Source organism: Lissotriton vulgaris, chromosome 2_1 (assembly GCF_964263255.1).
Source record: "Lissotriton vulgaris chromosome 2_1, aLisVul1.2, whole genome shotgun sequence".
NCBI lineage: Eukaryota > Metazoa > Chordata > Amphibia > Caudata > Salamandridae > Lissotriton > Lissotriton vulgaris.
In genome coordinates this window covers 2068389810-2068413612 of record NC_141687.1, presented here as the reverse complement: position 1 = coordinate 2068413612, position 23803 = coordinate 2068389810, and the positions used below count along the sequence as shown (strand labels likewise).

The window sequence follows — 23803 nt, the reverse complement described above, 5'->3', positions numbered from 1 at the left end:
TGTGTAGCCCGGTTGTATGTCGGAACAAGTTCCCCAACCACGACTTCCCTAACAACGAGGTCACAACCACGACCTTGTCTAAACCACGATTTTTTTTTACCACGCATTCCTTTACCACAAATTTTCGTGGTAAAGGAATGTGTGTCAAAAAAATGCTTTCCAACTAGTACCCCAATCCCCCCCACCCAATAAATACAAATCTCCCTCACCCTAAAATCAAACACGACCACCAACTCATCCTGCAAACGAATCCCAAAGCTTCCCAACCCCTGTATATTAACCCTAAACACCCGCCCTCTAAAAACTAATTCCCCTACTCTAAAAATAAACATGATTACCCTCAAACCCTAATAACTAAAACCCAACCCCTAAAATTTAACCCAAAACCTCCCACCCCCCTGAAAATTAACCTCTCTTACCTGTTCCTCTGCAACGCTCCTCTGGACTCGAGATGGGAGGAAAGGTCAGTAGATAAAATTGCACAGCGGCTGTCGGTTTATGCTATGTACAGTATAAGGACCAGCCTTGGAGGTCGGATGTAGAAGGGTGATTTGTTTCCTACATGCCACGGTGAGTAGCTTGGGACCGGCCCGAAGGACGCTATGTGGGGTGAGGTTCTTTTGTACTGACTGCTTTGAGACAGTGACAGCAGCTTGGGACTAAGATGAGACGATGGTCCTCGGTCGAGGGTGACACAGGGATGGAAACGATAGGAGGGGCTCACATGGTGACCGTGTAGTGGGAGTCAAACAGGGTCAGTGCAGTGAGGTTGAGATTTGGTTAGTGCAGTAGGGTCACAAGAAGACGGTGACGTGGGACTCACGTGGGTCAGTATAACTGGGGGTCAGTGCAAGGGAGCTCTCAATTGACGGCACAGTGGGGCTCAAAGGCAGGCAGAGCAGGACGCTTCACATGAGGCAGTGTAGTGGGGGCAGTGTGGAGTCAGTGCGGGAGGTTTACGCAAAACGGGGAAGTTCACCAGAGACCGCATGGAGGGCTCAATCGAGATCAGTGCTGAGAGGTACACATGACGGTGCATCCTGAACAACGACGCAAGCCGAACTCTGCCCTGCCCGGACACTAGACCGAACCATCCTTAACAACGCACATGCGTGGTTAAGGCTGAGTAGTTGTTCAGGAAAGTTGTTGTTCGGCTTTCGTGGCTCCGGAACCCGTTGTTCTAGAGTCGTTGTTCAGGATGTCTCTCGTGTTGCCCTAATGATCACAGCTAGTAGTAAGAGTGTGGAATCACTGAAAGAGGGGAGCTACTGGGTTACCTGTAGACTCATAAAAAATAGTTCCTATATTTCTTGATCTTCTCTTCCAGACCTGAGACAAGACAGGCAAAGCCACACACCGTATTGAAAATAACCAATGGCTGCATCTGGCTATTATGCGACTTCTGTGTTAGTCAAAGCTTCGCCATCTATTGCTGCAGTCCTTTATCTTTGCCCTCCTCTGTTTGCACTCTCTGCTCCCCTTCATGCTTGCACGCTGCTTCCCGCCCATTTTCTCACTTCCCATCACATCTGCTTCCCCCTCTTGCTTTGTATTCACTTTTGCGGCCTACTTGCTGTCTTTCTAACAGCCCTGGTTGTCTTTCTACCTCCGTTCATCCGACCTCTGCCTTCTCTATCGCAATTAAGAACAAGCATTGATTTACTAGTGAGAATAATTTGCTTTGATAATGATTGTTTTATTTGTAACTACCAAACTGAATTTCATTACTTTACTATTGGTCTTGTAGAGGGAAGTAGAAATGTTACTGGAATAACGCATATATGAGTACAAAGCATTCCAGTTGTGCAATGCACATTTTTTTGACCCTAAACTCCTGAGGCGGAAGCCGGGAGCAACGCTGAACCAAAATTGAATAATTTTAAAACTGTTGACTTTGTGTGTGTTTTTAAACTCACTTGCACCTCTCCCCCTGCACTGACCTGTGTCATTGGAAACAGCTGACTTGATCGCTGTCTGACACAGGACCCAAGCGCACGCCGCCATTCCCGGCCGCGAGGAGACCAGGACACGCCCCCTCCGGGTGGCCACGTCCACCTCCTACCAATACTCCTTCCGACCATAAAATATGTGTCAGTTCAGGGAGCGCAGCGGACGGGCGCAGCGGGCGCGCCGTCAGCGCGCCGAAGGCGCGCCAAAGGCAAGCCTGTCTGGGCCCGTCCGGGCCCAGACGGCCTCAGGCCCAGTGACTCTGCCAGATGGCCCTCATGAGCGAGTGAGATATACTGGAGATGCACTGCGCGCCCTACAACCGAAGAAAATCCTTGCCTGCTACCACACGCATACTGAAGGTAAGACCTTCTCTAATTGTATGCGCTGTAACCCATCCCCCCTGCCCCCGACACAACCCGCACTGAAGATGGGACTTCTCAACTGCCGCTCCCTCCCTAAACATGCGGTCGAAACCAATCTATTAATTCAAGATCAGGATCTCGATCTACTGTTTTTAAGGGAAACATGGCTATCAGACAGCACTGACTCGGATATTGTTACGGCCCTTCCCCCAGGGTATCTCTGTCAAGCCTTACACAGACCCAAAGGGTGAGGAGGGTGGGTGGCTATAATTTTTAGGGAACAATTTAGTTGTAGAACCTCCAATGCTTATATCGAGGACTGCAAGAGCTGTCAATTCTCCATTCAAACCTCCCCAGCTCATTCCCTGACAGGGTTACTGATCTACCGCCCCCCAGGCGCTCCTGGGAATTTTATTAATGCCGTAATTGAATCAGTGTCTCAACTAGCTTCGTCCACCCCGAACTTTCTTATGCTAGGTGACTTAAACTTCCACTTCATGGACCCTACGAATCGGTTGGCCTTAGACCTTCGGCAAGACCTAACATCATTAAATATCCGACTAGTAAATAATGAGCCCACCCATGAGAAGGGACACCTATTGGACCCTATTTTTTCCAATATAGTAACCATCACCACCAAACCACCTGTGACCCTCCCATGGACGGACCATTTTCTGGTCCCTTTCTCCTGGGAAATTCCCACTACGAACCCCCGAACCTCTAAAATTCAGGTAACCGACCGACGGTGGCGTAAACTGGTACCTGAGGAATGGGCCGCAGCCCTTACAGATTCCATTCCTGAGCTCTCGTCCGACCCTGCCATGGCTGACAAGCAGTTTAATGAGTGGATTACCTCCTCCCTAGATACACTGCTCCCAATAACTGCGACCCTTAAACACCCTAAAAGACTATCTCCGGCCTTATGGTACACCCCAGAGCTCAGAGGTCTGCGCCAGGAGTGTAAGAGAACAGAACGCTCCTGGAGAAGAGACAAATCGGAAATTAACAAAAACATCTATTCCGCCTCCCTTCTATCCTATAAAACCACCATCCGAAAAACCAAGTGCGCTTTCTTTCAGGAGAGAATAGAGAAAGCCGGATGCTCTAGTAAGGAATCTTATGCCATCCTTAAAGAACTTATAAAAACCCCAGAACAGGGACTGGGACACCCCTCCGATCCTAAAACCGATCAGGAGAAATGCCATCAACTGGCTAATTTCTTCCACGACAAAATCCAAATAATCCTGGCTTCAATCCCTCCCTCGAGTCCGTGCGAAGAAATCGCTCTCCCATACCCTACGTCACCTACTTGTCTTTCTTCGTGGGACCAAGTTACAACAGAAGAGGTAGGAAATACGCTCAAATCCATGAAGAGCGGATCCCCTAGGGACCCCGCCCCTCTACGGATCCTCAAGGAGGTAGCCCCCACGATCATTCCCCCCCTTACTAATTTGATCAACGCCTCACTCCAACAGGGAGTCGTACCACTGAGTTGGAAGACGGCTGTCGTAAAAGCCCTATTAAAGAAACCATCACTCGATCCTGAAAATCTGGCTAACTACAGACCCATTTCTCTACTCCCAGGAGTCAGCAAAATTGCAGAGAAATTGGTCAATAGGAAACTTTCGCAGTTTCTGGAGGCCAATCACAAGCTAAAAAGTTCCCAGACGGGCTTTCGACCAGGACAGGGCACGGACATCGCCTCCTGGCGGCGGTAGAGGAAGCCAGAGCGCTATTGGATGGGGGAGGATCAGTGGCAGTGACCCTCCTCGACCTAAGTGCAGCGTTCGATACCGTCGACCACCAACTCCTCATTAAAAGACTCAAAAGTGTTGGTGTGGAAGGCTCTGCTCTATCCTGGCTTTCATCCTTTTTAGCCCAACGGACCTACCAGATCTGGGAGAAGAACGCCCGCTCCTCCGAGATGCCCCTCCAATGCGGTGTACCTCAGGGCTCCTCCCTGAGCCCTACATTATTCAATATCTATATGTCCACATTGGAGGAGGTTATCACCCCATTCGGAGTGAGCGTCGTCAGCTATGCTGACGACACACAACTGGTGGTGTCTCTGTCCCACCCTAGACAACAAACAGCTGACCTATTCAACTGCCTTACGCAAGTTCACTGCTGGATGAATAGGTCAGCCCTAAAATTGAATGGGACAAAAACGGAAGTCCTTCTTCTTGGCCCAAAAGGAATTTCACTCTCCCCGAACATCTGGCCAGCCTATTTGGGTCCCCCCCCTGATCCAAAAACAGAGGTACAAAGTTTGGGTGTGTGGATCGTCACTGACCTCTCATTTTCTATACAGGCAAAGAAGGTATCAGGGAACTGCTTTGGGCTCCGGAAATCGTTGAGGAAAGTCCTGCCCCTCTTACCCTTCAATTCCCAAAAACTGTTAATACAAGGCCTAATAATATTGAGGCTTGATTACTGTAATGTTATCTATCTAGGCGCTCCTGAAGCGACCCTTAACAAGCTTCAGAGAATCCAGAATACTGCTGCCCGGATTATCACCAATACCCCTGCCAGAACCTCCGCTAAACCTGCTCTTAAACTCCTTCATTGGCTCCCCATAAGAGAGCGAGTCAAATTCAAGGCCTTATGCCTTGTCCAGAAATCACTGCAAAATCAAGGCCCCCCAGTCCTCAGTAAATTCATCACTCCCTATAAAGCTACAAGATCCCTCCGTTCAGACACAGAAAATTTCATCATCACCCCCAGATTCAGGAAAGTCCGATCAGGAGGAAGACGTTTTTCAGTCCAAGCGGCCCGTCTCTGGAACTCGCTCCCCCGCAACTTGCGTCTTGAAACTCAATACCTACGCTTCAGAAAGCAGCTTAAGACTCATCTTTTTCCCTAGTTTTTATGCTTTCCCCTCATCCTGAGTCTTGCTTTCCTCCCCCGCAGCCCCCCCATGTTTCCCCCCCCCCCCCGTTTTGCCCCTGGCCCGCTGTACTTTAGAGTTAGGGTCCCTAGCGCTGGGATACTTCAGGGTGACTATGCGCTCTATAAAAATAAATAATAATAATAATAATAACTCTGTGTGAGGAAAGTAGACCGAGGACCACCTACAAATGCAAAAGGTAAGCCTATTCTAGTTTTGTGTAGGTGATTCTAATTTCTATTATGGATTGCCATTCTTGGTGGGCTCAAGTCACCATCATTTTCTTTGATCTTTTTCAGACTTTTAAGTTGCTTCTTAAACCAATTTCAAATGTGAATGTGCTAAGTATACACTAAAGGTTGATTTTAAATTATGTGTGTGTGTGTGTCTCTCTCTCTATATAGATATAGATATAGATATATGTATATGTGTATATATATATATCAATATATATATATATATATATATATATATATATATATGTATAACATTCTTGTTAATTATCTATTACACGCACCCAAATAAACCGTACAGACCAGCCCACATTAATTGTCTCTTACAGAAAGTGGGTTGCTTTTGCTGGAAAAGTAATAAAAATGCAGATGTACAATGTAAATGCACGTGCATCACTGAATTTTATTTACACAAACACATATAAAGAGCAACAGGAAAAACAATTTAAACCTCCTCTTTGTCCCCAAAATAATTTCCTAATATTGTTATATAATATTTGCAAAGCCTGTGGGAGCAGTTTTAAACTGCCATGTCAACCTGGCAGGTTAACGCTCTTGCCAGGCTCAAGCCTTCCTTTTTAATAAATAGAAGTCAGCCACCCCTAAAGTAGGCCCTGAACAGCCCAAGGGCAGGGTGCAATGTAATCAAAAAGTAGGACATGCACTTTTAAGTTTTACATATCCTAGTAGTGAAAACCTTTTTGTTTTCACTACTACAAGGCCTAGCTTTTCATTGGATAGCATCAGGATTACCTTATTATATTTCATAAGTGCCATTTCCAATTGGGAAGTGATTGGACCCCTGAGTTTGGTGTCTCTGGAATCACAATTTAAAAAAACAACTTATGGTGAAGTTGGATTTGAAATTGTAATTCTGAAAACGCCACTTCTAGAAAGTTGGTATTTTCTTACTATAGCCAATTAGTGCCTGCCGCATGTCTCTGATTGCATGTCTTGGTTGGGCGACGCCTGATCTTTGTGTATTCGCTATAGACAGCGGAATACAGAGGGAGCTTAGGTGAGATTTGATGGACGATCCACATCCTGATGGGCCATCCTTGGCAGGATGGGAGTGAGGATTTGGACACAGCCTTGCACACCTGAATAGGCAGTCGCCTGTCTCCAAACAAAGGGATGTATACCTCCCCGTAGTGAGTCTGGAGCCAAGGCTGGAAGAGCAGGGACTCTCTGCCCTTCATATGCCTCTCTTTTAAGTCTCCCCCACTTCAGAGTCACTACTGGGTATACATATTGAACCACAGACAGCACCACTTTAGTATACATCTGGACCTGTGGATAATGTGCCAGGAAGAAGTGCTGAGGTGCTGCTGAAAGGACTGACACTCTACTAGACTCCTGCTCCTCTGCACTGACCTGCTGCCCTCCTAGCCTGGCTGAGCAAGACTGGCCCAACATACCCTGAACCCAGAACTCAGAGTGTGACTCCAATGGCTTGCTGGCTTGCTTCCTGGTCTGAAGTCTCTGGGACATCCAATACTTCCAACCCCCCTGCTACCGCATCTTGTCTCTGCCATGTGTGAGTCATTCACTGCCAAGTGGTTCCAACCCAGTCTTTGGCACTTAGAAGTGGGTATAAAGTGCTGCTCCAACAGAAATCAACGCATCAACGCTATTGTGAGATTCAGGACTGGCGCATCTCCATCGTCGATGATGCATCCCTGCATCAGCAAGGATTGAGTGCATCGCATCACCATCTCGACTGTGCACTGCTGGGAGTCAACTCATCAGCTTTATCCTGTAGATCATTGATGATGCATCGCCTCCTCTGCACCTTGCAGCTCATCTTTGACGACGACGCATTGCCTCGTTGGCGCCCCGCATCTTGTCCTCGGCGCAAGCAAGATACTTTTAAGCCGGCCAAAAACTAGTTCTTGTATCCTACCTGTGCTCCTTCGCAGTCAATCAGAACCTTTTAGTTTTGACCCGGTCTAACATGACCGGATAGCCTTGGTTGGTACTTTATGCTTTTAAGCATTATGTTTCAATTTATTCTTTGACAATTCATAACTGTGGTTCTACTTATTGGAATTTTGTTGTTTTGCTCAATAAATGAAGCTCTATTTCTCTAACCAGGTGTGGTTTCTTTTTGTGTGATGTTTTCACTGTTTGAACTGGTGCACAATACTTACACACTGACTGCACTGTGCCAACCTATTAGAGGGAGAACACAGGTTGATTTAGTGTGTTTTTTTGACTTACCATGACTAGGATTGTGGTTCCTGCTTAGACGGGGAGCATACCTCTGCCAAACAGAAACCCGATTTCTAACAGTGGTGCAACGGAAACTACAGAAGCCCAAATAAATTGTAGAATGGTAAATTTCTACTATTTTTTATATTCCGAACAGTCTTATATTCTTGTTATTCAAATTCCAATTGTTACAGCCACAACCAAAGCCAGCGCATTTCGATCATCACTGTGAACTTCTTCAGGGCTGTAATACAATGCAATATATAAAAAACACATATACCAGTACATGAATGAATAAGGTATTTATAGAGCGCAAGAATTCACCCCTACCGGGGTATCTCCGCGCTATCTGCAAAGCATAACCTATGAGGGTGGAGAGCTAGTCTGACTGAAAAAAATCAGTTTTCAGTAATTTTTAGAATTTGAACAAATCCAGACACACCCTTAATGCCATAGGAAGTTTATTCCACAGACAAGGTGCTACACAGGCAAAGATTCTGCCACCCGTACATATCCTGTTAACCCGGGGTTTCACAAGCAGCCCCTTTCCGCTGGAGCGTAGCGGTCTGTTTGGATGGTAAGGACAAGACAGTCGGTCATGTAGCTAGGGCCGCTTGCATTGAGGTTTTGTCAGTCAGACATCATATTTTAAACTTTATTCGGCTACCAATAGGAAGCCAATGTCAGCTTTTTAGTAGTGGCAAAGAGGGAGTTCTCAGTGGTTGATTCAAGGCCAAACGTGCTGCCGTATTCAGAACCACCTGTAGCCTATTTAGTGTTCACTCGTTCGCAGCACCCAGTAGAGCATTACAATAGTACAATCTGCTAACCACCAAGGCTTGAATCAGGGTCTTGCTTGTCGATAAGGGGAGAAGATCGAACACTCTCTGTAGGAGTTTTAGTAAACCAAAACAGCTACCTGACCTGACTGTCGACTGCTCTTTCATGGTGAGAGAGAGGTCTATGGACACTCCTAAGTTTTTTGCCTTGCAAGTGGGTACAGGAGCGGGGCCCAACTCTATCGGCCACCACTCTGGGGCCCAGAGAAGTTGGGCTTTACCAAATAGGAGAATTCAGTCTTGTTGCCTTTCAACTGGAGGAAAGTCTTTGACATCCAGTTGGAAATTCCACGCATGCCTGCGGCTAACTTTTGTTTAGTCTTCTGAATTGTTATCAAATGGAAATAGCAGTTGCGTAACATCAGCATATGAAAAAGGTACAAAGTGATGGCCTCTGATGATCTTCGTCATGGGTGCCGTGTATATATTAAATAGCATCGGACTAAGGCATGATCCCTGGGGCACTCCTTTATTCAGTGATTTTACTCTAGAGTGGAAATTTTCCAGTTTCACCATTTGAGTGCGTTGTTCCATAAAACTCGAGAACCACTGAAGGGCAGATCCCGCTATACCGATTTCCATTAATCTTTGTAGCAGTCTCTGATGTGCCACAGTATCTAAGGCTTCGGACAAGTCCATCAGCACCAGGGCTACAGTTTTGTCCTTATCCAAGGCCAGTTTAATAGCACCTGTGACAACAAGCAGGGCTGTTTCAGTAGAGTATTTGGGTCGCAATCCAAATTGTGAAGGATCCAAACATTGCTGCGCCTCCACAAATTTCATGAGCTGCCTATTGACATGTCCCACCATGAGTTTGGTCATAAGAGGGAGGAGGGAGATAGGACGATAGTTAGATAACTCTGAGGGCGCTCTGTTGTTGTTTTTTGTGATTGGTAACATGTGCACAGCTTTCTGCGCCCTGGGTACTTTGCCCTCACTCGTAGAGTAATTGGTGAGTGAGCCGATGGAGGAAGCAAGGGGACATGTCAGTACGGCAAACCATTTTTACAGCATTATATCACTGGGCGATCCTGATTTTGTTGTTTTTATCAATTCCTACACTTTGGAATCCTGTAGGAGGGAAAAATGGGTCAGCCGATCACCTGTTCTAGGCTCCATATAGGTTGCATTGGGGATGTCCCCATCTGACCTATTGTGGAAAGAATCATATTTCTTTTCTATCTTATCTACAAAGTAATTAGAAATATTGTTGCATAAGATCTAGGAGGCAGGGATATGATTACTGCACAATTTAGGAGTGGTAAAAGATTTGAGTATTGTATATAGCTCTTTCCCTGAGTTCCCTGCTTCAGTTAATTGGGCCAATCTATATATTATTTTAGCCCGTTTAATATTTTTGTGGTACATGTTGGATGCAGCTTTAAAAATTTCTTTATCTGATTGGAGGGGAGACTTGCACCAAGATCTTTCTAACATTTTGCACAGTGATTTTTCTCTGCGTAAATCTTGAGAGAACCACATAGCCCAGTTTCTTTCCGATTTGGACTTAGTTGGTTTTAGAGGAGCTATAATGTCTAAGGCTGATTCTATAGCCAGATGTAGTTCATTGAGCCTGCTGTTGATATTGTTAGACTTGGAGTAGTCGGGAGATCTAAACACCTGCTGAAAACTCTCTTCTGAAATTTAGCGCCTTTGGCGTGCCGGATTACTAGTATATCTAGGGTTGACTGATGTCTGGTTTGGACAGTGGGTCTGGAAAATATTAATGAAGTGTTCCAACCAGATCACGGGTTCTGGAGGTAAAGAAGAGAAATTAGGGGAGTTAGTAAGAATGAGATCCAGGGTGTGCCCAGCTGCATGGATAGGCCCAGTGTTGTTCAGAATTTACCCCATAAACTACATAAGCACCATCTGTCAACACATCAAAAATAACCCACCATATGTTACACTTTTAGTCCCCACCTGCTATTACATGCAAAATTGCACTATTTAAAACCATGGTAGAATACAACAATCCTAAATTTCTAAATGTTATGTCATGATATTCCACCCTTTTTTATACCAATACTTCAAAAGTGACAGAAGAGAATAAAAATTCCATATCTTTATTCATGTTAGTACAATAAATCAAGAGAGATGGTAAGAAAATATTGACCAATCAAAGAATTAGTAAAAGGAAAATATGGTCAATTTGAATGTCCAATGGAGATCCTAGACATTTATATTCAAATTTACATATAGTAATACATGCCATTCAAAATATATACTTTTCCTAGAAGATTCTAAAGCAGTTTGGTTTCAGCCAGATTCAGTTGTCATGGTCCAGCGACAGGGCTTGTAAAATGCAGAAGTCTTGTGTCCTTCGAGGCAAGATCCTTCTCTTGCCTTAAAAACTCTTACCTTCTCATGCTGTCACTGTGACTTCATTTGATGCCCTATAAAAAGAATGTTGACAAAAAAAACAAAAAACTCTTACCTTCTAAAGTGTAGCTCGGGTTTGTCAAAGGGGTGGGTGTACTTATAAGAGGGAGTGGAAATCTGTTTATTTCCCAACACATTTTGCTCTGTTTGAATCTACCAGAAATGTGGCAAACATTCATCAAGTTTAGCTTTCTTATTGTGTATCAGTTTTGGGCAGCTCTATTAAGGTGGCGATGGCAAAGATAAATTGGAAGAAGCAATGATTGTTTCTTTCACTACTAGCTTTGGCACTGTTTGATGAATCTGCTTGAAACTTGACAGACAGCAATTTGAGCTGTTTCCAAGAATATCTGGTTTATGCAGCTCAGACTGGGGCGGTGAACGCACACAGTCAAAAAGCCTTCAATTTCTAATAACGTTGGCGGCTTTTGAGGGATCTGTGTAATTCTGCAGACAGTTAACATGCTTAATTTGCTCTTGCTATGTTGCATTCCATGCAGATATGTTAAGTGTGGCGATTCAAGGGGGTTAAAAAAAGGTGTTCATTATCTAATAATTTTGAGTCCTTTTGATGAATCTAAACACACTTTAGTGCATTTACTTTTCCCTTACAGTGGGAGAAAACCTAACAATTTTACTGAAAAAATAAATACTTATTAAGTGATAAAATCTTAAAACCCAAGCAATTCTCCAGTCTGAGAATCTTACCATACGCATTCAGCATGCACTGCTCATGATATTGCACATGACATTACTGATGACATTTGAAATCACATCATTGATTACATCACTGATAACACGGTGACATCATCAAGAGCACAAGTTATGGTTCTTATGGCACACCAAGACTGGCAAATTACAGGGTTTTTAGGTTTTGCAATTGAATCATAACTTCACTTTATTGTTGTTTTAGCTAATATAACCCGTTATGTGAGCCCATCGGCCAACGGCCGTTGCGAGCACTACCTTGGTAGTACTGCGCACGCCCTTTGGCCGACGCAGCCCCGCCTGCCTAATAGAACGCCCGCACTGCAGCGGAATTGCCGCCGCGGTAAACAGGATAAATGTATACAATGTAATCAATCATCTTTTGAAAGCTTTGTCTCCAGAGGAAATATTGATCTGCAGTAAAACACCACCCTCACCACAAACATTATCCTAACAACCCAGCTATCACAAAATCTGAACTAAAGCAGTAAAACACTATTTCTGCAGCCATACTCTGCTTCACCTATAACTTCTGATTTACATATATAGAGCATTACTGTGAATGTTCTACAGTTAACAGTTGCTCTTGAACATTGACAGCAAGAGCTGGGAAAGGGGGCTGAAGTGAGCCCCTGCTTATCCCCGGCTCAGCTGAACTGCTTTTTGTAGTGCAGCCAAGCCAGGGAGACATAGGAGCTGAGCAGCATTCACCTCTTCCCTCATTCTGAAGCCCTATTGACACTGAGTTACAGGAGGAGGCAATGTTGAAGGCTGCGTGTATCCTCCTGCACAGCCTCTGCCTTTTGCTTTCCTCTGCCTAAAATAAGTAATACATTTTCTAGAGGCAGAGGAAAGAGATAGGCAGTGTGCTTGGACATTGAAATTTTAAGAGCAGCAGGCCTATACCAGTTCATATAGGCTTCTGCTGATCCATTGTCTTCAATGGAGCTCTCAACATTCCAGTGTTCTAATAAAGAGTCCGCACTTATTTTTTCTGGTTTTGAAGATACTGTTGATTTAAGAAAGGCATAATTGAAATATACCCATCATTTGCATTTCTGTTTATTCTTCAGCTATAGTTTATCCATGCCAATCAGCGAAATAATTAGCTCTTTAGCAATCCACATTTAAGTAGAATACATGTTCAGTGTACTCTTCAATCTTGTAATGACCCTGGGCATCCATTCCCTATAATTTTTATTTCTTCTCAAATCAGGATTTGCAGAGCACCAATCTGGTGGAGGTGTGCATGGCCCTTACTGTTGTGAGCCAGATATTTCCACGGGAAATGATTCCAGCTGTTCTTCCATTAATTGAAGACAAATTAAAACATTCTAAGTGAGTAAGTTACTAAACGCCTATTATTTTATTAGATGATTGCTTTATAATAACGAAGTACATCACATTGTCAGTTTGGTTATCAACATTGCGTTATTTTACGTGCCCTTTGCTCATCTTAGCCTCCTTAGATGGGACATTGATGGCACATGAATTAGAGTAACAATCTATACATTCTCAAATGCTGCTACTCAGTAACTGTCTTTTCATTATAAGACCCGGCTGATAACTTTATTAAGTGTGTGTGTGCAGACATCTCTCCCTTTCGCTGTTTAGCCCCACTCCTTAGTATCACCTAAAGTTAGGACACTGGTATGGAGTCTCTACTGATATTTCCCTCCATGTCTAGGGTTTCATTTATTTCAGCCACTAAAAATATCTCCCCTTGTGAAATGATGTTGAAGTGGTTCATGTTAAAGGCCATTCGTGGGATGGTAACCATTTAATATCTGCTTGCTTCGGAGGTGAGGAGAACCTGGAAAAAGCAAGGAAATGTGTCTCAACTAATTTTCCGAATGTGTTTCTGCAGAAAATATATTTTTATTTCTAAATTTCAGAAATCCTATCATCACTTATAGTGCATTCTATCATGTTGCTGTGTCACTAGAGATTAACTAACTTTAGATCTCGTCAATTCTCAAACCTGTATACCCCCAGCTGTTACTAAATTGATAAGTTTCTCTGGCAGATGAACAGAAGCATTACTATATATCTAATGGAGGTTGGAATAAATGGTATTCTGTTGCGCAGTGGTAGCTCAGTTGGTTCTTGATGTTACATAAGTACACCAACTTGTTTAAAGGGCTGTAGTATAATTGCTGCCAGTGGTGTCTATGGATGACTGATCGAGACCACATTACGAAACTCAATTTAAATATTACTTCTAGCCCAGTTTGAGAAAGAGGCTGTCTCAAATTGAGATCCTTGATCTAAGAGTAGATTTAATATAGTGTTCAGATGCAATGTTTAGTTTCCTGTGTATACCCCAAGGAATTTACTTAGAGGGCTGTGATAAGAATCATTCCATCCAAAGCTGCCCTCTAATGAGTTCTGAATGGGTAACATCTAGAGAAAACAACAAGAAAACAACAAAATTACAACCTGGGTGAGATAATGACGCACAGCAGTAAAAAAGGGGAGGAAGATGGCAACCTGAGGAACACCACACCCTAGAACGACAGTGGTCTCCTCTTAGACCTATCAGTCTTAGAGTGGTCGTCTCCCAAATATTTTTCCTACTTCCTCCATTTTTGCTGACTTTGTTTTTGCTGGGCTTAGGACTCTGTTCACTTTACCACTGCTAACCAGGGCTAAAGTGCTTGTGCATCCTCCTCTAAACATGGTAACATTGGCTTATACCAATTGTCATATTTAATTTACAAATAAGTCCTAGTAAAGTGGCACTACATATGTCCAGGGACAGTAAATTGAATGCTACTAGTGGACATGCAGCACTGATTGTTTCACCCAGTTATGTAGCCATTTAAACATGTCTACGGCCTGCCATTGCAGCCTGTGTGTGTGTGTGTGTGCAGAGGGCAGGGTGCAATGTATTTAAAAATAGGACATATACTTTTAAGTGTTGCACGTCCTGGAAGTGAAATATTTGTTTTTTTACAACTGCATGGCTTATCTCTGCCGTAGAATAATAACATTGAAGTTGCCGTTTTACATTTCATAAGTGTAATTTCTGAATGGGAAGAGATAACCTGTTCATGTTTGGTGTCTCTTTAATCACAATTTAAAATCCTAACTTATGGTGAAGTCGAATTTTAAACAGCAATTCTAAAAATGCCACTTTAAAAAAGTTAGCATGTTTTTGGCTTAGCCCTATAGTGCCTGTAACCTGTCTCTGGTCACCTGACTGAGTGTAGCTGACAGATGAGCTTTGTGTATTCCTCCTAGACATTCCTCCTAGACAGCCACACCCAATAGGGATCTTAGGTATGCTGGATAGACCATCACTGGCAGGATGGGAAGGAGGAGCTAGGCACATCCCTACTTACACCTGAATAGGCTGTGCCATGCCTCCACACAAAGGGCTGTATACCTCCGGTAGTTAGCCTGGAGCCAGAGCAGGGGAGGCAGGATGCTTGAGACCTCCAAAGGAAACCTCTAGAAACTTCTCCCCACTTCAAAGGCTCACTAGGTATAAATACTGGACCTCAGACTCCACCAATTCAGTACAATTCTGGACATGTAAATAGAAAACTTTACCAGGAAGAAGTACTGCTATGCAACTGAAAGGACTGCCATTGTGCTGACTAGTTACCTGTTTTTCTATTGCCTGGGTAAGAATGACTAGCCCTGTATCTCTTGCACCCAGAGTGACTCCAATGGCTAGTTGGATCTCCTCCTCATCAGTAGCCTCAGTGACCTAACAGGCTTCCAACAACCTTGCATCTATGCCTGGACTCTGCCTTCTGTGAGTCTACGCTGCTATGTGGTGCAACTGCAGGGCTGGACCCATGGAAGTGGGCTTAAGGGGCTGTGTCAGCCACTGTGGAGCTGGCGAAAGAGACGTAGCTCCCTTCTGCATGGTGCAAACGTGCATAACCCCCACTGTGCTCCGTATATTAGATTCCGGACTTCGCAAGCCGCATCAACCGGATTCTCGACATCGGCCTTGGCCCTCACATTGCAACCTCGCTGCATTGCTTTGGCAGCACAACAATGTGTTTTTTTTAACTTTATAACAGTTTGAAGTGATGCTCAAATTCTTTACACATTGCCTCTATGTTAAGCCTGACTGCTGTGTACCAAGCTACCATGGGGTTGAGCACTGGTTAATTTTAGGTTTGCTTGTGTCTTACCCTGACAAGGAATGTGGTTACTGCTTGACCGTGCCCACACCCCAGTCAACCAGTGACCGAATTTCTTATATCTCCATTCTCCAGTATTTCTGTCCATTTATGTGAATGTGGCAACAAAGAAAGTACCTAATATTTTCCTGTTTTACAGCAACTGCAATCTTTTAAGCACGCCTGTCAACTCATTTGGGCTTTTGGTCTTTCAGAAGGGTTAAAGATCTGTTTTTGCCAAGCAGCTTCCTTTTATTAATGAGTATACATTGTAAACAGCACTATCAAACTCTTTGGTACTGTTTACTAAAAGGCTCTTGGGCAATATTTGAAAATATTTTGTCATGGAAAGAATAGTACCCCAGGACACCACACCAAAACAATAGTTTTAGATCTGAAAGTTTTTAGTGCAAACCACCCAGAACAATCCATGTGAAGTGACCATATACAACATAAAATGTGAGCTGAAATTATAAACCGAAAGTCTGCATTGACAAAGAGTTGAACGGTGGGGAGGATTAGACACAAATTCTATACATTGTCCAGTATGTGTAAAAAGGATTTTGAGTTCCACAAGTGATATAAATAGTAACTAAAATGCGAAACAGTTCATCAAATTATTTCTGTAAGCCGTTGCAACTGATCCTAGAATCTGTGGATACAGAACTGCATCATCAGCATTCTGTGGTATGGTGCACCAGTTTTGTTAGAGGCCAGTGAAAACCTATCGGCCTCTAGAGAGCAATTGTACAACATCAATCCACCATAAGCTGAAACTCAGTGGCACTGGTGCATTGTTTTGTTTGGCCTTATTTTCAGGTTGTAGTAGATGCATAGACTCTGTACTGCCATGTTCTCCAGTTCAGCTAGTTGTAATGCGAAACACAAAGAAAAACTACAATCTTGTCCTCTCCCATACTTCCATATTTCTTCTTGTGAGTACGTAATGGTGCAGAAAACTTTACATCATTTAAACCATTACCACAGCACCGTGGAGGAATTAGAAATTAAACTTGTGCCTAGGCCACTGTGATTTTTACTTAAACAGAATTCATTACATGTTTTGCAAATCCAATTAATGGAAACTTTTAAAAACCCATTTTACCAAAGCAGCAAGCCTTTAATCCTGGACTATATTTCTTTAATTTGTGCAGATGGTCTTCTCATGCCTGTAAAAATAGTTCATGGATTTCTGCACTCTAAAGCAGACATCCAGCAGTAAGCTTATCTGCTGTTTATACTGACCACTCCATGAACATTTTCAGCGGTCTTTAAAGAGGGGCAATCAGGGTTGAAAAATATCTTGCATCTTACTTTTCTCACCCAGTCTCCATAAGAGTTGTCCCCTTATCAAAGGCCTTAGGGGAAGACAACACATTTTTAACACACCTGGTTAACCCGGCTAACCAGCACCCATGGCCCCTAAAAAGGATTCATTTCTGCAACCCTGCCCGGAGTAGACTTGGATAATCTGCTGTAGCCCCCTTGTAGGTGTAGGATTGAGTAGGAGAGGATATGGTGCTGGAACAGTAAGCACTTCTGTACGTTTGAGAACCCTCTTCGTGAACATGGCTTTCCTATTTAGGTGGAGTCTTTCATACTATATACCTGATCTGTAGCTAAGATCTGAGTAGCTTACTTTGGTTGGGGGCAATATGCTTGCAATGGGTTATATTTAATCTATATCTGTGCTATGATGTGCATACTTTTGAGATGATCATCTTTTATTTTCTGTGGTTTATGGAGTCAAACATACCTGGGAACGGAATACTAACATGGAACTTTATCTAGTGGTTTTACTGTTGTGGAGGAGTCAAGCACGTTTGGGAACCAGCTTAATATTCAATTTAATTTCTGAAATCATGTTAGTTTTGGATTGTTTTTAAAGAAACCTTGCGTCTGTTTTGGAAAACTACCTAGGTTTCCCAAACCTTTCCACTGATGCACCCAACCCATGAAGAACAATTGGGTTTAGCTTGTTTGGCCCTCTAGGAACAGTTGCAAAAATTCTCCTGAATACACGGGGCAATTGAGTTATTATTTACACAACAGAAATACAGTTATTGCACTCTGTGCTTCAGATAAAGACTATCTGTGTATGTCCTAATTTTTTTGCATTAGTTGGAGTTGGACTTAGTTGCATATGAAGCCCCACTAGTCATTTGTGAAATGAAAATGTATTTTTGAGGCATGTGTGGCTGTAGCTGCACATGCTTTTCATAATTCTGCCACCTAGTGTTGGGCACGCATGATTCCAATTTGTTTTTGTTTGAAGAAGTTTTTGAGTCACAAGGCTGTGTGACTCTTCCTTGTGATGATACTGCCCATGGGCATTGACTCTATTGTTAGATGGGTTCTTTCCACCAGCAGGTTCAGATGTACTCTCTCGCACTCTGGTTCGAGATCATGTAGGGCTCCCTTCGGTTTTCCAGTAGATCACTTTCTCAACGGTACGGCCTTGATCGCATAGTCAATCTTGCATTCTGAGAAAAAGAACAATTTTACGCATAGGGTACTTTGACTCTCCTTGACGGCATACGGGCCAATTTAACAGCTCTAATTGAAAAATTAGCTGCTGATGAAACGCACTTTATTACGCTTCTATCCGACTTGCCATTGCAAATACCCTCACATCAACCATCATTCGGTATTTACTTTGTCTGTCTTCCTACCATAGGGAAGATGTCTGCAAATCATGCTAATCTAAAAAGGCTAGTCGCGATCGGCGCGCATGGCTATTCAAAATGCAGCGTAGACAAACGGACAACACACCTGAAATATTTGGTCCACAGGATGAGGAAGAAGAGGAAGCCTTAGTCCTCAAGGAATCCTTCTCCATCGCCGAAACGGATTCCGAGTCGGAGGTTGAGCAAGATCCAGACATTCTGGAGTCTTCCGGGAGGCGTCGGACCGTTAATACACTTACCCCCAATCCGAAGCTAAAATGTTGGCTCTAACTGACAAACTGCTCAAAAGCCAAGGCGCGCACCAAAATAAAAACTCAGAAACCCCACCCTTGGCGCTCAAACTTCAGCCATCAGCAAGGGCTTCCAACAAATAGGATTCGGCACCAACGTAGCGGACATTACGTTCGGTACAAAAAGATAAAAGGCTTAGTGCTTCGGCACCGACCACTGCCGAAAGAACAATTGATGGACAGACTGCAGAACAATGTCATACATTTACCCCAGTACAGAGATCTGGGCCTAAATTCATCTTTTTTTTGCTCCCCATGACATTCCAGTTTGAACCAGCCATATGCAAATCAATCTTGACCCCACGCCCAATGGGAACAGTCCAGCCCGAACTGACAGGCCAGGTTTTCCCAGGGCCGGTTTCGGGGTTTCACCCCTCATCAGCCAGGATAGCTTGACTCCAGTGGCATGGAGATCACAGGACCCACGTCTGGGCATACCTATACCACTCTGGGTGAAAAGTGTAAAAAGAACAATTGATGTACAGAATGCAGAACACTGTCATACATTCACCCCAGTACAAGGATTTGGGCCTAAATCCCTCGTTTTTTTGCTCCCCATGCCATTCCTATTTGAACGTAGCCATATCCAAATCTGTCTTGTCCTTGCGCCTAATGGGAACAGTCCAGCCCGAACTGACAGGCCAGGTTCTCCCAGGACCGGTTTTGGGATTTCACCCCTCGTTAGCAAGTATAGCTTGACTCCAGTGGCATGGAGAGCACTGGACCCACGTCTGGGCATACCCATCCCACTCGGGGTGACAAATGCAAAAATATCAATTGATGGACAGACCACAGCGGCACTGAAAGCTAAACATGCTTCAACACCTTCAGTCTAAAAACACCACTGGAGCCAATTCTCAAAACCATGCAAGAGCGGCTCGATCCTAGGCAAAAAATGTTATAAATTCAGCCCAGAACAAAGAAAATTATTCTCCAACTGGCAGTGCTTCAACCTTGTAAGAAACAATTGTCCTTTAAAGAGGCTATTGATGCTCCACCTCCACCTCTCAAGAGGCAGAAAAGGGGCACTGCCACTAGCACTTTACACATTCCTCTTCCTAGCTCTCCAGTTTCACCAGCACAACCCCCGCTTCACCACACCAATCTGAAGAAGGCGATTTCTCACCACATTCACCAATATTAGATGACAATGATAATATAGCAGAGGTCACACATCCTGGGAACCCATGGGGTGCCTATGATATAGAGCCATAGTGGGATACAGTTCCAGATCTCTATCCTACATGCCCATCTCCACCAGATGATGCCCCTACATAAGGACCTTATAGAAGATGACTTCCTCTTTGAGACCCTCACTACTGCTCAACAAGGATCTCAATATTTATCAATGCTCAAAGGAGTGGTACCTCATGTAGATTACATTTTTAAAGACCTCGTAAAATCATGAATAATCACAACAAGGATTGACAAAAAATGTAAGGCAGCACCATCTAACCATATATATATATTAAAGGACACTTAACACCTGACTTCTTGGTAGGAGCCAATGCAAGGAAAAGGCTAACTCGCAAACAACATGGGATTCACCTCCACTAGAAAAGGAGGCAAAACTGATTTACTCCTCCAGGAAACGGTTTGCAGCCCAATCCACAAATCCCTGGTGAATTGCCAACAGTGAAGTCCTTCTAGCACCCTATGACAGGGTCCTCTGGGATTAAATGGATAAACTCCTCCAAAACCTCCTAGAGGAGGATAAAAAAGTGTTTATGAAATAGTTAATGAGTGGAAGTTAATCACTAATAACTCCAACAATTGTGTGCTAGATTCCGCAGACACAACAGCAAGAGGCATCAATCCTAGCCTTCTCTTCCGTAGACGCGCTTGACTTTGTGTCTCAGGTTTTAAACCTTTAGTACAACTAGCAATACTTAATCTTCCCTCCGACAAGGAGCACCTCTTTGGGTCACAATTAGATACAGCCCTTGAAAAGATGAAAAAAAGGCACCAAAGTAACAAAATCTATGGGGGCTCTCCAAACTCCTACCTATTCTTTTTATCGTCCAACGTTGCCAGATCTGCCTCTACGGACACTGCAGGGTCCTCCTACAATAACCAAGGCCAGTCATCCACCTCTAAAAGCTTTTACAGAGGCTCTTATAAAGGCATGGAAATTCTACCCGTACCACAAATACAATGATTAAACAATGACTTCCTGAACATTACTCCCGAACATCCAACACCTGTTGGGGGATGTCTTCAAAACTTTTACACTGCATGAACATCTGTCACAGATCAATGGGTGTTAGACATTATCCAACATGGTTAATGTCTGGAGATCATTACTACCCTTCCAAATTCCCTCCCCCTGCAAGCACAAACTATCTATACACCATCAAACAAGAGATTTCAGCTCTCTTACTCAAAGGAGCCTAAGAGCCAGTTCAGCAGTGTACGCCGGTACAGGAGTATACTCCCTATATTTTCTAATTCCCAAAAAGGACAGCGCACTTCGACCCATCCTATAACTGAGGCCCCTGAATCACTACATCCTCATGAAGGCCCTCGATCTGCAGTTTCCTGCTCCTTTCTACATGCTCCTATAATGCAGCAGTGACTCACAGTACCTTTCAAATTCCCAGTAAGGCTGCTTTATTACTTACTGTAATTTTTAGGTTTCGACCTGGCGAGGGGCACGCAGTGCCCCTCCCAGATCGAAAACTTTTGTCTACAGTAGGGATGTTCGGACCGCCTCTGTTTCCCATTGGCTAGCTCCATAAATGGAGGCTAGCCATTAGGAGACAGAGGCTGTCAATCACGCTTTCTCGGGAAAACGCGATTCGGGGGCGTTTCTGTGTCTTTTTTTAAGTACCGCCCTCTCCTCTTCCCATTGGCTGGAATTTTACCTTCCAGCCAATGGGAAGGGGAGAGCGCGAAAAACACGCCCCCGAATCTGCCGGCCGGGACACCCCCGTGACGTCATTCCCGCCCGCTGTCCGTGTCTTTTTCACCCCCCTCCCGCCCGCTGTCCGTGTCTTTGTTTTTGCCCCCCTCCCGCCCGCTGTCCGTGTCTTTGTTTTTGCCCCCCTCTCGCCCGCTGTCCGTGTCTTTGTTTTTGCCCCCCCTCCCGCCCGCTGTCCGTGTCATTGTTTTTGCCCCCCCTCCCGCCCGCTGTCCGTGTCTTTGTTTTTGCCCCCCTCTCGCCCGCTGTCCGTGTCATTGTTTTTGCCCCCTCCCGCCCGCTGTCCGACAGTGTTGCGTATTTTAAAACCTGCCCTTCATACAGGCAGACAAATAAATGCCGGTCACAGAGGCAGCACTGCCAGTTCTCCCGGCTGTTAAAGGCTGGAGCTGCGGGCGGGCGCACGGGAAGCAGACTTCTCCGACCAGGTTAATCATTGAAAAGTGAAGGCAATTCAAGTACTGTACGGAGAAAAAATTAGTTGGCAGCCTGCACGTCCAACGCAGATAAGATCTCCGTTTCATGATTAACTTCGGCAGGTTCAAATATTTGCTGAGCCAGGGATTTCAGGTGGGGGAGGTTTCGCGACAGAGCCCGCCTAAGTAAGAGCTGTCATCAGCTCACAAGTGGCCAATGCAGGGCCAGCTCTTTTTAGGCCGCTACGTGAGAAGGCCATTGTGCGCGCACCAGAAATAGCCTCACAGCGCAATATTCAAGCAACCAGCGGCCGCGCAAGGCACCGAGGGCAGGAAACGCGTGACCTCAAACTGCAAAAAATAGACCGCTTGCCCAGCCGCAAGTCTGCCCCTTTCTGAACAATATCGCAAACGTGCTACAGGTCCCTCTGCTCCCGGGGAGTTTGGCGGCCCTTAAGAACGCCCAACACAGAGATAAAACCAACCACAAAGAACAAGCTTTCTAACAAGACACGTAAAACCTCCCAATTTGAAAGATACAATAGGAATTTGACACAGAAAGGACCACAGACAAACAAGCATCCCAACCTCGGACAACAAGCCTAGGCACTAAAAAGTCTTGATACTTTTCCTGCAGGCAGTTTCAGAAGGGCCAAAACGAACAGCATTCGGAAGCTTTTAAAAACGCATGGGTATTCCACCTCGTCTGGTCTAGAGTTTTAAGGTAATATAAAAGGAGTTATTCATTTCCAGTGGCAACTGTTGTCCAAGTGGAACTTTTTATATTTAAAAGTCAAATGGAGGATTCAAAACCACCAACAGGGACAGTTTTGTTCCAGCTATCTGCTAAATATAGGCTTGTTTTTAATTGTTACCAAACTGAAGGGTGCTTGAAAACCATGGAGAAACAGCGGAGATCTTACAACATGACTCGTTTTTGCTGCTGGCGCCATTGAGTTGCGTCATCCCCACATCACTTCTGTGGGACACGAGTATTCAAAAGGATCTCGCCAAACTGAATGCAGGTTAGATGTTAAGTTCGTTGTACTAGAGGCTTTTTTATTTTATACAAATATATTTTTAAGATGGTTATAAGTGTGTCGAGGGTGACTTGGGTTGAATGGTCTAATTTTTCTGTTGCTTGGTTCGTAGAAACTGTATGTGAGTTATAATTTTAGAACTTGCCTTTTTTCGCCCTTGAACTGTGCCATTTTTTTACTTTCATCAGTGGACCCCTGTGTATATGCACTACTACGGTCGGTAGCCATTTTTTAGGCTGCCTTTCTTTTTAAAGTCCGCTCTATGTTTTCGATTTTAATGTGATGCGTTTTTCAGTATTTACCTGTATTTTGGTTTACGTTACGTTCTGTGGCATTACTAGAACGGTGATGAGCCTTTAAATTGTAACCTTTTCTTATGTGAGGGGTTAAGAGTGTGTAGTGTGTTTTTTATACCCCCCCCCCCCTACAGACACACACCCACCCACCCCATAGAGGGTTAGCGATCCAAGAAATAAACGGGGGGTGGGGGGAGCGAGGCTGTGCACGAGCCGAGTCCCGAAAATCTTTAGCAAGTAACTCGTGCAACAAACATCCTGTAACAAACCTGCCAGGCTCTCAGATTGCGTATATGACCTTTCCAGTGTTCTTGAATGCTTGAGCATGATGCTTAAATGTTTTTAGTGTGAAAGTTAGAATGACGCTTTCCCATAAACTTAATAAATTATCCCTTTTAGTGTAAATGTATTTTGAATTCTCTAACACTGGAGGCAGCTCTGCA

At 44.2% G+C, this 23803-nt stretch overlaps 1 protein-coding gene across 1 annotated transcript in view; it reads left to right on the top strand.

The window, feature by feature from the left end:
- AP4E1 (adaptor related protein complex 4 subunit epsilon 1) overlaps nucleotides 1–23803 on the top strand; it is a 321681-nt gene that overhangs the window by 16270 nt on the left and 281608 nt on the right. The window contains 1 exon segment of the mRNA XM_086958294.1: nucleotides 12789–12910. Coding sequence (XP_086814420.1) covers nucleotides 12789–12910 — 122 coding nt within the window.